Source organism: Schistocerca piceifrons, chromosome 1, assembly GCF_021461385.2.
Source record: "Schistocerca piceifrons isolate TAMUIC-IGC-003096 chromosome 1, iqSchPice1.1, whole genome shotgun sequence".
NCBI lineage: Eukaryota > Metazoa > Arthropoda > Insecta > Orthoptera > Acrididae > Schistocerca > Schistocerca piceifrons.
In genome coordinates, this window is record NC_060138.1 from 704,200,164 (window position 1) to 704,218,058 (window position 17,895).

At 35.6% G+C, this 17,895-nt stretch overlaps 1 protein-coding gene across 3 annotated transcripts in view; it reads left to right on the forward strand.

Moving 5' to 3' along the window:
* LOC124710527 (peripheral plasma membrane protein CASK) overlaps positions 1–17,895 on the forward strand; it is a 558,968-nt gene that overhangs the window by 403,542 nt on the left and 137,531 nt on the right. Inside the window, exon 5 of one of the 3 annotated variants that reach the window (XM_047240932.1) lies at positions 6,416–6,445. The exons of the other annotated variants lie outside the window; for them this stretch is intronic. Within the exon in view, the coding sequence (XP_047096888.1) occupies positions 6,416–6,445 (30 nt within the window). The remainder of the gene's footprint in view (positions 1–6,415; positions 6,446–17,895) is intronic. 3 annotated transcript variants of the gene reach the window in all.

The following is a 17,895-nucleotide window of genomic DNA, read 5'->3' on the forward strand; positions in this document are numbered from 1 at the left end:
CTTTAGATTCTTCTGATAAAATGAAGTCTGGAACCAGCGTTCCCCATAGTTAGATTCATGTGGGCACTTGACATTAAATCTTTCTACAATGATATGGTCATGGCCACTCGCTAGTTATGAACCATACAATGTCATGTACTATCATCTTCTAAGCATAGGCTTCCACAGCGGTTTTCGCAGTCTGTAGATTTCTCCTGGGTATGTGACCACATTGTCAGTGTGTAAAATTCTCTGTTGTTTTGGCTGCTGTTGCAAATGGCCTTTTTCATTGTGGTTTTACTAAATGGAAATAAACCCTGAGGAAGGTCATTTGCAACATTGGCTGAAACAATGGAGATTTTTACATATTGACAAAAGAATTTTATTGTTTTTTTTCAGCTTGTTATGTGCACTGCATTACATTGCATTTATTTATACTTAAAGTCAGCTGCCAGTCTTTATGCCAATTGTTACTCACATCTCATATTAAAGTCTCCAATTTTATTTTTCGTTTTCAACACTTGTTTTCAATTGGTCATGTTTATCATTTAAGCTTAAATTATCTGGGTAAATGAATCGTAATTTGTGCTGAAAGAGTTTTGCTCGTTTTCAGTGACTAGTTCTGTTTTACATCTTACTGGCATTTGGTCACAGTATATTCTAAACCCTTTAAAACTGACATGTCACACTTAATTTTCTTGTTTTGTGTTAAAAATACAGGGACTGTTTGAAAAGTGATGGGAATTTTTCTGGGAAAAAGTATTGAAATCAGCTTCAAATACACTTAATAATGTCCTCCAAAATAGTCTCTCTCTTCTCTCTCCCCCCCCCCCCTCCCTCCCCCTCCCTCTCTCTGTTTTTCTTACATTTCCTTCAGCAGTTAGTGGCCATTTAGCTAGAGTCTTTACTCTGCATTCAATGTTGCTGCTACTGCCTGTAATAGGAACTGAAGTCTTCAACAGAAGTAGTTTTCAGTATAATTGTGACAAGCAGTTAAATATTTGTTACAACTCTGCATTGTTTTTTTTTTTAAATTATACTTGATGTATGGGAAAGAAGACTTGTGGGACATTATATGGCTTTCAGAATAGAAGTGTCCAACCCTTTCTCTCAAACAGTCATGGTAAAATGCTGAATTTCTTATTCGTCCTGTCACCACAAACTTCACGTCAATAGTTTGTCTTCAGCCATAAAGACAATGAGAATGCCTTCTGTTTTTTGCTTGGTCCTTCTTGTCTTCTTTCTTGCAGTGAAACCAAGTATGAAAACCAATTCTCCATTTTTGTTTCTGAGCTGTACTTTAATGTCTGAGTTTCATGATTGTTTTTCACTCTCTGAAGAAAATTGTGTTCAATTGTAAAGTAGTGAGTTACTGTGGTACGAACCATACATTTTCTTTCAAACCATGGAAAACTATGTCAAATTTTTCTCATGCACTTATTCTCAGAAACAGTGTAATACAAATACTTTTAATGTAGTCCAGTAATGTACACAGCTATTCTGAAAATTGTTTCACATGTTTTGTGCCCAGTTTTTGAAGTTCCATGTAGGGGTGCTCAAGTGTACACTGCATTTTGGTGAGGGACACATCCTTAAAGTAAACTTGATTCAACTTGCGATCTGAACTCAACAGAATCACGCAGACAACTGAATCAGGCTTATCCATACACCTGAAACCCAACCAGCTGCTAAAGTGGAAGCATCTCTTCCCCATACTCCTGGAGGCTGAGGAAAACCCATTTAATTACTTTTTAAACAGAACTTGTACAGTAATCTTCACTCTCAATGCCATTTGGTCATTTCCAGGTCAGTTTTCCTTTGGGCTCTTTCTTTAAATATGTTCTAGATGATGTTTATGAAAAGCAACTGTAGTCACATAGACAATGGTTGTGTGTGTTCACATATTTTCAACTTTCATACAGTGGGTAACATAACTTTCACCCTAAATTGCTTATGTATTGCTGTGGCAAGTTAAGCATTATGATAGCATTGTGTGCACAAAATTTTAAATAAATGAAGTGATGTGTGTCAAGCTGCAGTCAGTGTAACCAACATTGAATCAGTGTCATCTCTGATCATCCACGTGGATGTTTAATATTGCTTTAAGCGAGCTACTTATTTTTAGACACATTTACAGTCTAGTCTGTTTAATTTACAAAACTGCATAAGATACCAGTAGCTAAATAAATTTGCAGTCTAAATACTAATACTAATATGATCACTGACTTATGTCTAAAAATCGAACACTATAAACTGAAGGATTGAAATGTGTGCAAAAACCTCTTATATTGGCTCCAGTGTTCTGACAGAATATGTTTGCTTGTAAATACTTTACAGTGAGATGTGTAGTGTGTGCTAGTTTGTCTGCATCTGAGGCCACTAAGAATGAATTCTTGTCATGTGTAAAGCAAATTGATTTTGTTTTGTGAATAGTTAACTAAATGTAACTGAATATCCTTGACTTTCAGCTTTGCAGTTTTCTATCCATCATTAATTATGCTATGCAATCACTGAATTGTAACCATCTGCCTCTGTTTCTGTACAGGAGTGTTTTGACATGGTAATCTGTAATGCAATGATGGACATTATCTTGTGGTATAGCCAGCCACAATATATGGAGTATAACTTTCCCATAGCAAATGGCTACATGATAAACAACAAGTGTTCATTAGGAATACGACCCGATAGTTTCAGTAGGTCACTGAAACAGAAATTCCATCAGCTGCAAACATTTTGATGCCCTCATCTGTTGTGCTGGTAGTTATCCAGTTTCTTATGAAACTTGATTCTCAGTGAGCCTAAAAGCTTTCAAATACCTTTGAAGTTCAGCTGTTTGTTGGGTTAAAGTGTGAGCTATACAGGTGCATACAGTGTGTTCTTCATTGAACTATGATAATGCTTTTATTCCCCAGCCATATTGAAAAGTACACTACCTGCTGACTGTCTAATCTTGAGAATGATTAATTGTATCACAAGGGAACACTAGCATGTCTGTAGGTTGACCAGGTGATCATTATTCAGTAACCACTTGTGTATATCTGTTAATCAGGAAACATTTTCTTACCCACTGCACAAGCAGGAGCAAGAGGGTCAACGTTCATCAGTTTACATGACCAGAAAATTAATCCCCCTGGCTCCTGTCACATTTTGACAGGGATTCAAATAGTGCTGAAGAAGACGGTGGCATATTATTACGGTGTGGTACCCGAAATATTTATTCTTCTCAGTACCCTTGGCCATACTCCCTTACACATACCTGCATTCTGCTGTGTCAGTTGTTTGATATTTACCTCAGGCTGTGCTTCTGTGTTGATCAGCACTTGCAAGATTTTGTCCACAGTGTTTTGTTTGTTTGTAGATTCCATTGTATGTGCTACATACTACCCCTTTTCTAGTTGACCTGTACCTTCTCAACTATTTCCAAATTTTCTGCTTGTGAATAGCAATAGTGTATCTGGCATATGCCAGAAGTCTTTCTCACACCTTGCATAGTGACCATTGTAACTCCTTAAGGTATTTCTGCTATAATCTTTGTAAACCACTTTACTGTGCTGCTGCCGCATTTTTATACTTGTTACTATCAACTGTGCAAAATCAGACTGTTTACACATGTGCAACAGCAGTTGTGGAATGACATTCATAATCAAAGAAAGGATAGTGTTTACCAATTTTCACCAAGAATTATACATTTTTCTGCGAAGATGTAATGTATCTTAAAGCAGACTTTTCATGTAATTGAGTCCTCATTATTCAGCAAAAGCACTTAATACTGCTGACAATATTTTGTACCTCCTAGATTTATCATTGGTGCCATAATTTCTGAGCCATTTGTCCTTCCTTGCTCAAGATCTTCTTGTAAGACCTTGTAAAAATTACATCTGACTCAACAAATAAGTCAAACAGTCTCTCCTCTTTAATTTTATTGCTGCATCTGATGTCATCTATCATCAGCCGCTTAAAAGCTTGAGGTACATCTAACAGCTTTAGTACAAATACTTACAGGAATGGTGAACTAGATGATAACTGGAAAAACAGCAACAACAACAACCATTCAGATTTATTTTTTAAATTCCCAAAGAGATTGATGGGATGGCTAATACTTACCCTCAGGAGGTGGAATTCCAAGTTCAGCAGATAGAAATACATGAAGCTAAATAAAGGCTGTACACTTAGATTTCTTCACCACAGGTTTCTACTTCAGGACAGAAAAGAGGGAATATTTAGCAGAGATTGGGGATGAGAGTTCCTGATTACCAGGGCTGCGGATGATATGCCCATCCTCCCACCCATCTCTCTTTCCTGTTCTGAGTAAGAAACCCATGGTTCAGAAATATTATTTTTATACAAAAATTGTTAGCTTTATTGGGAGTTGTGCCTCTTGGAAGGTAAATAGCTTCCAGTCCGTATGTAAGTTACTACAATAATTTTTTAAACAATGCATTGCTGTACAGTGGCACCATAGATTTATTGTTAGGTCACACTTATCACTAAATGATGTACACTACATGTAAAAATGCAGGAGGTAGTGACATTAGGAGATAATGCATTGTAATTCTGTGTACGTGTTACTGGGTCAAACCAATACCCAGGATTACAGATGTAAATGAATGAGAATACAATATGACAACATTACAGCCGTACTGAGCAGAATAAAATGTGGATCCATAGATTTTTTGTGACATATTTCTCATTCACTCCTGTTAACTTCCTCAGCTTTGTTCATTTTGGATTGAACATCATTTACAAATTTTTTGAACTGATTTTTACAGCTGTCAGCACTTTTTTGTTTCTCCTTTCTTTTTGTGGAACTGGTCATATTCTGAGTTTTCCCTGCATAGATTGCGTTAGATGTTGCTGTATTAACATTTGAACAATTGTTTAGTTGCTGGATCAGAGGATTAAATAAGTTTTCTCTTTTGTTAGAGAAATTCTTGACTTTTTGAATTTATATAATAAGGGGCTAGGAAAAAGAAGAAAGTTTTAAGTCTATGGTTTCCCCTATTTCAATGATTTTCACCATCTTAAGAAATTAACATGGTTTAAGGGGGAAATAAAATAAAATAAGTGATAAAATGGAACACCTTGGACCATTATGCCTTCTAAACACAACAACATGCTCTTACATGTATTTTGTTGTAGATTTTAGATATCATCACACCAGATATTGTTTTTTTTCTGTGTAACTTACTATAACATGTAGGGCGTTCTCAGCCATCAAGGAGAAAAAAGTAAATTCAGGGGATTTATTATAATATTTCTGATTAAGCATTGTTATGAGCACACAGTGATAAGACGTATTTCATATTTTCTAATACAGACTAACATAGTTGTGCCAGTTTTCAACTATTGGTTGAGTTAACTGAAACTGCATAATGTTTATTTTACTGGAGTTGCCAAATGCTTTGCCCAAGATTTAGTCATTAGTAATTTATTGACAGCATAATTTTGCAGATGATAAAGCTGTATTTTTCCAAATCAGAATTAATTTGTTTTCACTGTCACTTTGCTACATTATAGTTCATACATCATCTCCTTCTGCATGCATGTGTTGAGGAATTCTTTGTCATTTGATGTCTTAGAGTCTATACTTTATTCTCCTTGAGGTATAGTTACACATTTATTGATACATAGATTTCAAAAGTTCTATAAGGGAAAGGAAAATAATTTCGTACCTGTTTCAAAAGGAATTAAAAAATTGTACATAAAGTACTTTTAAGTCCTAATTAATAGATCTGTTTTCCAAAACCTGCTTTTATCTCAGATCTGTAGAATTTTTCAATCCTTTCGTATTTCTGTGGCTTTTTCTTAATATGCATAAAGCTACAAGGCATCTTAGCTGGCACAAGAAACAATTATTTATGTATCCTGCAGTAAAGCTCCTTGTTTCTGAAAGAAATTTGTATTGTTTAGAGTGCAGGACTGCATGATTGCCCATTATTCTTTAATATCTAATTCCTTTTTAGAAACACTGCTTTATATTTAACACATAAATTTCACACAGCAGGTCATACCTTGCCATTATTACTGCAGTGCTTAACACAAACTCTGCCAAAATTAACACACTTGTAATTTCTGCAAGTCATATTATGTGGGGATAATTATAGAATTCCACAAAGAAAACACAAGTTCACTCCTTAGAAAACAGTATAATCAGCTCTTGAATTTGGGAAAAAATTATTGTTGAGTGACACAATTCAAAAGTGCTCTTTCTACTGATATAATGCAGAAATGGTGGCAAGTGTGAATTGTAATGTGTAAGTTTAAACTCAGAACATTTATGTTTATCTAAAGTTCGTGATTTATTTTATGTGATTTTATAAACAAATAATTAATACTAATTAACATACAAACTATAATTACTTAATCTTCCAAACAACTAAATTTATGAATTAGATTTTTAATTAAATGTTTTTCCTTTTTTCCTATCACACTATAGTTGTTCAGGATTAGGCCTCTGCCAGTATTAGTAAGTATATCTTTGCATCTGGTGTGATGTTCCATAGCCTCTTTTACCAGTTAGTTCTGACTTTGCATGTACAAAAATCCTCATAGTTACATATGTATATTCTCAGAACACCTGTTTTTCAGGTAGATTTTTAACTAATTGCTTATATTGTTTTGCCAATGGCCCAAATTTTTATTGCCTATATGTTAAGTTGGCATGTCTTGTGTAATTTTCTTCAGTAGAATCTGTGTTGGGAATTTCTTTAAATTGTAAATATTTGTCAAAACTACAAGCAAAATTACATAGCATATCTACAAAACTGCATTTTGTTTAGTATTTTTTCAAGATTGCATTTTTTGGAAGAAATTATTAAAATGGTATGTGTATTATATAACACACCCTCTTGAGACAATATGTCAACCGTCATACTGTTTATCAGCAATATGATTCCATTCTGATGGACTAGCTTAGTCACAACTATTTTCTTTATTATTTTACAAGCAATAAGTGGCATTGATATTGAAATTTTCATATTTTGGATTTCTTAAACTAACAGTAGCAATGCGGAGGGTGCAGTTGTCCGTTAATAGGTGCACAAACTGAGATGCAAATATCTTGAAGATTAATGATCTACAGTTGTTATTTGAAATAAATGTTCATCCAAGATGTACAATTTATGAGAAACTTAAACAACACATGCAGATACATTAGTTGTCTGTTGGATTATGGGACCAATGATTTACAGTTATGCTCATTTTGAAACTGTTTTAAATGTTTTGAAATAAAATGGTTTTTTGATCTCTGAGGCCACTGTCAGGTGCTGAAACAGACATTGCAGCTTCCAAGAAGTACGCACAGGTGTAGTGTGTGCGTGTGTGTGTGTGTGTGTGTGTGTGTGTGTGTGTGTGTGTGTGTGTGTGTGTGTGTGTGTGTGAGAGAGAGAGAGAGAGAGAGAGAGAGAGAGAGAGAGAGAGAGAAAGTGTAACAGCCTTGCACTACTAAATAGTGCTGTGACAAAATTTTGCTATTAATGGTCAGAAGCATGTCAAGAAATGCAGGAAGTTTGTGATGATGGCTCGCTTTACTGTAAAATTGTGTTTGGCATTTAAAGAGGGAAGGAGCCCCCAGAATTAGCCGCATACTGAATCAGTGGAAAGGAAAGCTTTTGCCCATGACAGTCAAGTAACCAATAGGTTTCTTGCTATTGGGCATGTCAGTATATAAGTTCATGAGAAAGGCTACTAGTGTGTAGCCATTGTATATAGTCTAATTCATATTAAAAAGTAATAAATAGTTATACCCAAAATGTTGTAAGAGTGGTTGGAGAATTTGCAGTTCAGTTTCAGTAAATGCTGTTTACTATTGGCATACCTTAATTAAGAAACTAGATCCATAAAATAACATTACAGTTAAATTAATATTTTACATTTTGCAGATAACTGTCATTACTGTAGAATACTGAGGTGTGGGTACCATCCTGCACATTTTTTTAAATTGCTTTCATTGTATATGGATTGCAAGGAGCAAAAAAATGTTTGGATGATGACTCATATGGTTTGCCATTGTTTATGTTGTATGGGTTAGTAAATGGTTCTTTTTAGTGACCTGCAGTTACATGATTTATTCACTAATTATGATGGTAAATTTCCCAGAAAGTGAAAGGTTCTTGTGCATAAACAGTAAATTCTGATTGTGGCTTGTGCATATGTAAGCTATGTTACATGCATTTTTTCATATTTTAAGAACCAAAGAGCAAAGGAAAATATCCAAGGATTATGGAAATTGAGTAAATATGTGTATACTTGACACACTGCTTTGGTTTCGTGTTATATGTTTTGTATTTGCTCTTGACTACATCTCTGATGTAAACATTTTGTCCCAGACATAATCTGTGTGAAGTATTAACAACCTTTGGTCTGTTACACCAGTCCTCATGAGTGCAGTTTTTTGGCAACTTCATGCTCATTTGGAAGATGCCAGCTTGGTAACCCATCTCTACTTCTGAAACACAATCCTCAAACAGTTAAAATATGAACAGAGTACTCAGCTTTCCTTGACTAGTGTCATTTGAATAAAATTCTTCTGACTGTTAGGCTGTCACATTACGTATCACTAAAGTAACTAAAAATCCAATGTTTCAGTGTTCTGCCAGCCAGGGTGGCCGAGCGGTTCTAGGCGCTACAGCCTGGAACCGCGCGACCGCTAAGGTCGCAGGTTTGAATCCTGCCTCGGGCATGGATGTGTGTGATGTCCTTAGGTTAGTTGGGTTTAATTAGTTCTAAGATCTAGGGGACTGATGACCTTAGAAGTTAAGTCCCATAGTGCTCAGAGCCATTTGAACCATTTTTCAGTGGTCTTTACAGCAGTTTTCTTCACACTGCTGCAGGGCAACTAAACTACTTTAAAAGGCACTCATTCCTTCTCACTCGTGTTGTAAGTGACAATTGCACCAACAGGAAAGGCATCCAGCCACAGAATAAAAGTAAAAATAACTCCTAGATCATGGAAAATTGCTGACAGCAGACTGGCAGAAATGGACAGTGGATGACTGGCAGCAAGTGAATGGAGTGATGAATCATGCTATACCATGTGACAGTTCACTGAAGGTGTTTGTTTGGGTTTCTTGAATGCCTGTAGAACATTAGTGGACATCATATGTGGTGCCAACAGTGAAGTATGGAAGAGGTGGTGTAACTATATAGCATATTTTTGATTGACTGTGTGTGGGTCTCTTTTTGTGCTTAACAAAACACTAGGCATAGAAGCATATGAACACATTTTACAAGATTGTGTGCTGTGTATGACAGAGAGACAGCTTGAAGACATGGCTGTTTGTATGAGCATGACAATACATCCTGTCATAGAGCAGCACATTGAGACAATGGTTTGTGGACACTTAACATTCTTGAAATGGACTGGTGTGCCCAGAGTCCCAATCTGAACCCAATGGAACACCCTTGGGATGTGTTAGGACATTGATTTTGCTCCATTCAAATATCAGAGAACCAACAGTACTCTGTTAATACAGTAATTAGTCCCTCAGAGGTGACAGTCAATTTATTTTCATCAAGATCTTTTGAAAGGTAGCATACTATGTGGACAAAACACTAACAAAAGTATTAGCAGATGTATAGAATTATTCAGAATATATCCTATACTTACTGACATCATAATAATAAAAATACTGTTCTTTCTTAAAGTTTATCAGAACATTAATGTGATTATACCCCCATGAAGTACTATAGTGTTTATGACGAACAGTTTGAAATGTAAATCATGATTTCTTCATCTCCACAATCACAAAAAGCCCTGCCAGTATGATGATCGTGTTTCATGAGGTTTGCCCAACTCCAGACATTTGCCTATTTTGGAAAATTTTATATTTTACATTTTCCTTCATGTTGTGGTGGTGGTCAGCTATCTGAGATGGAAGCATCCGATCTCCCTATAGTCTGATAACTGTGATGATGTTTCATTATGGAGGGTGTTCAGTCTGACCTAAGAAACAATGAGGAGTTGGGTGATAGCAAAACTCACAAGGAGTTAGCCACAGAAGACAAATGAAAATGATAGGGGAAGAAAGGCAAGAAAGATGGAAGGGCAACAAATGGAATGTATCAAATAGAAATGGAAATTGTGCTAGAGAATCAGGATGTAGGATTTAAACAATAAATGTGAGGAAGAATGTCGTTCTTCCTGCAGAATAGTGGCAAGTTCCAGTAAAGATGTGGAGGTGGATAGCTATCACACATTCTTCTCTCCAAAGTGGACCACAAAGGCTCAATAATATTGAGATAAAATGATTGTGGTGGCCGGGGGAGCTGTGACAGTTTATCCTCATACTCACAAAACCAGTCCTGGATGATGCTAGCTGTGAGGACAGGGGCCCTGTCATCTTGGAACATAGCATCATCATTGGGAAATAAACATTGTACCATGGTAAGGACCTGATCAGCCAAAATGCTCACATAATCCTTGATAGTAATGCATCCTTGCAGAGTACCCGTGGGTCCCATAGAATATTCACAGTTGGCACGTAAACTCAGCCAGAAGTTGGAAACAATGTACAAGAAGACTCATCTGACCAGATGATTTTCTTCTGTTACTCCGTAGTCCAAGTTTATTGGCTTTGGCACCACATTTTCTTGTTTTGAGCATTTCCATCTCAGCTGAATGGTTTTGGAATTGCACCTCACCCTGCAGTTCCCACTTACAGAGTTTCCTTTGTGTTGTTTTGGTACTGAGGGTTTGAAATGCAACATACAGTTCTGCAGTGACTTTTGCAGTTGTCATCCTTTAATTTTTTGTCATAATTCTCTTCACTGACATGATAACTCAACACAACTTTTGCCCCTATTGTGACTTAATGGGTGATGTTTTTCTGCTTTCCCCGTATGCGGTAGAAATCTTTTTATATGGTGCCCCTTGAGAAACCAAACACTTCAGCTGCCTTGGTTACAGAGCACTCATCATATGAGCATCAACAATTTTCTCATATTCAAATTCACTTAGCTCTGATATTATGGACTCACAGCTATGCAGAACACTGTTCTGACCACGGCTGACACTTGCAACTTGTTGCAAACATTCCACGGGTGCCGTTCATGGTCAAATACAACAGTGCAATCTGCAGGCTTGTCTAACATCTGCATTTATGCTCAAACTTGCATTTCTTGCCATCTTTTTACACTTTTGTCCATCCTCTCCTTGTAACATATTAAACAGATCACTTCAAAGTCATATGAGTATAAGCTAACATGTGGCACCTATGCAAAACTGTATATAGGCCATTCAGGCGTGTCTTTTGATGTCCACTTTAAAAATCCTCTGGTGATGACCTAGACACAATTTGTGAGACATAAGGCTGAAATATATAACAAAAAAAATTACAGGATGGACCCTGTGTTTCCCTAAGTCAGTTTGCCCAGTCACTATTGAGTGGAACTGGTAAGCATACCCAAGTAACAAACAAGTAATTTGGAATTGTCTACCCAGCCAGCTAGTATGCTCCATCAGCTTACCTCTTCTACTACCATAGGAGGCATCAACCCAATCAGAGGTTGAGTAAACAGAATGAAGGAGATAGTTATTTGACCAGAGTAGAGCTGGCCAGGGGTTGCAAGGTGACTGTTTAGTGGACTCTGAATGGGTTGACTCCTGTGCTGTGAGAAAACAGAGGTGGACTTTATTACTGTGTGTTGTAGCATACCTTCAGTGACACACAGAGCAGTATTTTCTTTGGGTATTTGGGTATATTGTAGTGTTAGTAATCAGGAAATAAATTACATATGTCTGCAAGGGGCGGGGGGGGGGGGGAAGAGAGAGAGAGAGAGAGAGAGAGAGAGAGAGAGAGAGAGAGAGAGAGATCCCAGCTACTTGGGAAGTTTTTGCTTAATTATGTGTTTGAGAGGTCACAGATCTTAAAACTGATTTCAGTAATATCCTATCACTTGCAGGGTTTTTTGTAAAATGAAAATAAATTTTTAATAAAAGCATTTACTTGTTACAGTCAACAAAATGTATTATATTTTCTTACAGCTGATAAAAAAAAGTCTAATTTATACTCAAATTGTAGGTCTACTTTTTTTTATATATTTTTTCTTCTTTTGAAATATTCTCTTCTTCTCTGCATTCATTTCTGAATTTCTTATCTGGTTTCTGGATTGAGCATCCAACAGTAGTCAGCTAACATAATGGTATCCCATCTTCCTTCATAACACCTTTTGTTGTCATAGACTTCATGGACTTCATGTGGAATCATTCATCCTGTTCTTCACTGCAAGCCACCAATTTTTCTGGAAAGTAGTCAATATGGGAGAGTAAAAAAATGAATTTCTAAGCTCATGTTGCATCCCTTAGCTTCATTAGTTGCCAGCACATTTTATAATGATTTTGTAGTCGGGATCCTTAGTATTTCTCAAAAAGTTGTGCACTACATTCTTGAAAGAGTCCCACACTTCTTTTTCTCCCATTGTTTCCAAAAAGGAATCAGATAAAAGATTTCTTACGTTGGGACCAGTGAAAACTACCTCTGTCTACATGACTTCAGACTGTTTCTGGTACTTAGAATACAGATATCTGAAACAAAGCCCATCTGTTGCCAGTGATTTGAAAACTGCTTTATAAGCCCCAATTTAATATGAAGAGGTGGTAATAAAACTTTTCCTGGTGGAATAAATGTTGTATTGATTACTTTTTCCCAATTTGCCCAGTCAGTTTTTGTGTGGTGCAGTTGTCTGGCACTACTATCCTGTAAACAAAGAAAGCAAGGATATTTTGTATAATCCCCTGCTGACTAAAAAAACATCATTAGTATTTTGAAATCTCTACAAACCATCCATTGATGCACGTAACATTTGATTTTTTCAAGAACCATAATGAAGTCATTATAGTTTTCTTGCACATGAAACAAATGTTCCATAGGAAGAGATACAAATAAGTTTCCTTTTGCAGCAAGACTGCTTTGAGGCAAGCTTTCAAAGAATCAGTGGATATGCATCTTTCTGGTGAAGCATGTTTAATTTCAGCACACATCGTGAGCCCATGAACAATCATTACAATAAACCAGATTGCCCTCCTTAGGAAATGACAGAGTCAATTCTGTCTGTCAATGCCTGTACTAACATGAAAATGAGGTCACAGATGATAACTAGTTTTTCGTTTCAGCCTTGATTCTAGCAATTTGACAGCATCTTTTATAAGACCTAGGTCTCTTACTAAGTCGTTCAGCTCACTCTAAGAAAAAATTTGAGGTCTCTACCAACAATAAAATCTGAGCTAGATTCATTCTGGGAAGTGGATGTATCTGAGTTCTCTGACAACTCACTCTGGATGTCATCTGAATTGCAACGTAGCTGTGGAGCTGATATTTCATACCCATGAGACACTGAATGAACAGCTGAGTCAGGGTCAAGGTAAGATTTTTTGTTCCTTTTCTGTATTAAATCCTTTCACATCTACCGAGCAGAAGTAGCAGAGGGTTGTTTTATTTTTCTGTTCGTGTCATATCATAGCAGTGCCAAAACAAAATGAGATTTCTTACCCAATAAACCAGAAACAAAGATCTTCCTCATAACTTCTGTGCACCTTATGTTTAACCCAAGCTTTGTCTTGATCTCCAAGATTCAATCTGAAATTCACAAAATAAACTTCCTTCAAAAAAAGCACAAATTTTTCTTTGTTGATCTTTTACCACGAGCATAACAAAAGCAGTCGGGTTGAAATTACACAACCTCTGTAAGCCAGATTCCAGAAACAAAAACACAGGCACAGTAGTGTTTGAATGCTGGATATAAAGTGAGTGTGGTGTTAGATAGCTACTGAGATATTGCAGTAGATGGCTAGTGAGATACTGAACTTAATTAGCTCACTGAAACATCATCTAATAACATGTTGTTACAGATAACACATCAAAACATGTTCAACATCACCAGTAATATTACTTACAGTAAACTAATTTCACATGTTTAGACACAGTCATGTGACCTTCCTCCTAATGAAAAAAAACTACTTTATCCACCTCCTCCTACCACTACCCTCCTTCAATGAGTAACAACTTTTTTTTCATTTATTGTCAAGTCCAGCATTAATTGATAGAATTAATGTGTTAAATTATAAAGAGAATATTAAAGTTTAAGTTACTCAGGAATTTTAAGCTAAATATAAACAAAAACCTGTGTTAAAAAAAAAAGCTGACATATTGGAACTTTTTTGGGGATTTTTTTCGTTTAACCACATTGAAATCTATAAGAAAGTGTATAAAAAGGTCCTATGCAGTTTTTTACCTGTGTTATGTTTAGCTAATGATGTGGCTCAGTAGGTAAATGCTAAACTGTGAATACAAATGACCATGGATTGGATCACCAGTTGGTCCCAGTACTTTTTTCTCCCGCTGCTTACATCTTTTGCCTCAGACAATGATTTTGGGATGAAGATAACATTATCATTACATGCCAGAATGGTTACCAGACATGTAGCAGTATGGCTTATTGTTCTGCAAAAATATTGATTTTGAGTCAGTTATGAGTTTACTGTCATTGAATTTTTTAAAAATATTATTGGTCAGAGCCAATATTATTTTTCTTGTTGTATCAGAAAACATGTATGTCATCGTTCTTAATTTATTTTTCCTGCTTTCTCTGTCAAAACTAACAATATTCCTGTTGCTTTACACTCATCAGCAACCTTCAGACCTATCTGTATGTTTCTAACAGTTGTATCATATAAGTTTCATCCTTGTAGAAAACAAAAGAATGATTATATTCTACTAAACATAAAGCAGATTCACTATTATGAATTTGAACATATATTAACATGGTAATTTCTGAAGATTTCTATGTCTAAATGTCTCGAAAACTTGTTGCAGAAATAGAAGGGCGTCAACTTGACCAAGGTATTTGAATTTCATGTCCAACCAAAGGAGTCAGATTCTGACTGAAATGGTGTGAAACCTACACATGAGGAAGATTCACCCTGTGATAGCACTGTAATGTCGAGTGCTGCTGAGCTATGCAGTTGTTCAGTGGCAATTTATTCTGACTGAAAGCTTGGTTGTGACACATTGTTTTATCACTGGGGTTTCTGTTATATTTAATTTTTGATTTACTATCCTTTTGGAATAATTTTATATACTTGGTCTGGCATTTGTCTGAGAACTGGAGGAAACTAGCAGAAAAATCTTCTGCAAGGACTGTTGTTCAGTTCTTCTTGTTTCTGTTCTTTTGTGATTTGTTGTAGTTTGGATTCCATTTTTGAGTTAGATCTGCATAATAAGAGCATTGCTAAGGTTGGTTGTAAGGTGGGAACAGAGTATGGAGAGGCTGTTTGGAATCATGCCACAACAAAACCACACCTTTAGTGCAATAGCTGATAATAGATTCTAGTCCATTGCTGAATGTTGTAATGAGAGCAATCTTTTTTCCTTGTTCTGCTTGGACATTGTCTGTCTATATTTGTATATTTTCCTTTTTTCATGTTTATTTTATTCTCTCTTCTATCTTTTGTATTTTATGTCTCTTTTAAGAATATAGGTCACATTTTTAAGTTGGCAGTTAACAAGACTAGAGTGAACACAATAAGGTGGGTAGTAAGCAACATTTCAGTATTTAGAGTCAAGATACTATGTGGCATAAAAGCCTATCGTGTCATTCTGCCACATCTGTCTCTCAGATGTGCACTTTGGGTATACACTGGATGTTAGTTAGTTTGTTAGTTACATGTTCCATTGATCAGTCTCACGCTAACAGTTTCGATGTGGAACGTGTCAAGTGCACAAGAAATGTGCACAAGAATCAAGGTTTTTTTTATTTTAATTTTTTTTAAGCTTAAAATTTTTGTTACCTACCCCACTCGCTTAAATGGCACAAAATGCATATATTATACCAGTAGATTTATTTATTCCTATTCAAGAATTCATCTATGGTACAGGAGGAGTTGTCAATGACATATGATATTAATTTATTTTTGAAACTATTGCTGCTGTCTGTCAGACATTTTATTTCATCTGGTAATTTATCAAAAAGTTTTACAGCATCATATTTTACCCCTTTCTGTGCCAAAGATAGGTTAAATAGAGAATAGTGTAAGTCTGTCTGTCTTCTGGTATTATAATCATGAATGTCACTGTTGTTTTCAAACTGGCCCATGTTGTTGAAAACAAGTTTCATTACTGAGTAAATGTACCGTGAGGCTGCTATAAGAATTCCTAACCTTTTAAACAGGTGCCTACAAGATGTGCGACTATGAGCCCCACACATTATTCTAACCACTTTCTTTTGAGCAGTCAATACTTTTTGCCTAAATCTTGAGTTACCCCAAAATATTATTCTGTATGACATCAGAGAGTGAAAATATGCAAAGTATGTTAGCTTACTAATTTCTATATCCTCAAAATTGGCAATTATTCTGATTGCAAAAGTTGCTGAACCTAGTCACTTTAGGAGACCCAAAATATGAATTTTCCAATTAAGATTCTTATCTATATGTACACCCAAAACTTAGTATGCTCGTATGCTCTACCCTGGCTACTGACTTCTGTTTATGTGTTATATTTATTGAAGGAACTTTACTCCATGCAGAAGAAAATTTGATGTACTGTGTTTATTCAAAGTTCAGAATGAGCCCATTCGCAGAAAACCAATCGATAACTTTTCCAAAGACATTATTTGTGTAATTTTCTATTGGAGTTTCTTTTCCTGAATTAATAATGATGCTTGTATCATCATCAAACAGTGTCTATTTAGCTTCTTGTTTCAGATATGAAGGGAGGCCATTCCCATGTATCCAAAACAGAAGGGGACCTATGATGGAACCCCGTGGAACACCTAATGTAATTTCACCCCTGTTAGATGTAGTGAGAAACTTCCTTAAATCACTTGAACCATATAAAGAAAATTTTTGCTTCCTGTGCTGTAGATATGACTTAAACCACTCATATGCTGTTCCACTTACACCATAGAATTGTAATTTCTGTAACACAATGACATGGTTCACTCAATCAAATTCTTTGGATAAGTCACAGGAAATTCCTTTTGGTGACATTTTACTGTTTAAAGACTCTGTTATGTGGGAAGTTAAATTGTATATTGCTGTCTCTGTGGAGCAGCATTTTTGAAATCCAAACTATGATTTACGAAGTATCCCATTGCTGTTGAGATGGCTAACCATTCTTGAATACATTACTTTCTCAACAATTTCTGAAAATGCTGTAAGCAAGAGTAATGACCGGTAATTATTGACATCTATGGTGTCCCCTTTTTTGTAGAGAGTCTTGACAATGGCATATTTTAACCTGTCTGGGGGAATACTGCTCCACATTGTTTTAATATCTCGTTAGGGATGTCATCTACTACAACAAAACATTTATTTTTAAAAGATTTAATGATTTTAATTATTTCACGAGAGGTTGTTAGATGAAAATTAATCTGACAAGTATTTCTCAAAACTGACTCTCCCATGTACTGCTTGGCTTTTTCTTTTGAACTATTCTCACCAATTTTTTCACCTACACTTAGGAAATTGTTGTTAAATGCATTATTTACTTCTGCACTGTTGGTTAAGATGGTCTAATTCTCTTTCATAGTAATAGTACCTACCCCAGTGATTACTTTTCCTGTCTCTCTTGTAACACCATTCCACATTGATTTAATTTTATTGTCTGAGTTGTTAATTTCATTTCTAATATACATACATATGTTATGATTTTCTGACAACTTTTCTCAGTATGTTACAATAATTTTTATAGTGTAAAATTACTTCTGAGTCTGTACTAATTCTTGCTGTCCCATGCAATTTTTATTTCTTTCTGAAGACACTTTAGTACCTATAGTAGTACAAGGTTTCTTTGAAAACTGTTTGGTACTAAATTTAGTAATTTTTTTGGGGCAACATTGTTCAAAAAGGGATATAAATTTATCAAGAAAAATGTTGCATTTATCATTAGCATTTGTCTCATTATATACATCTCTCCAATT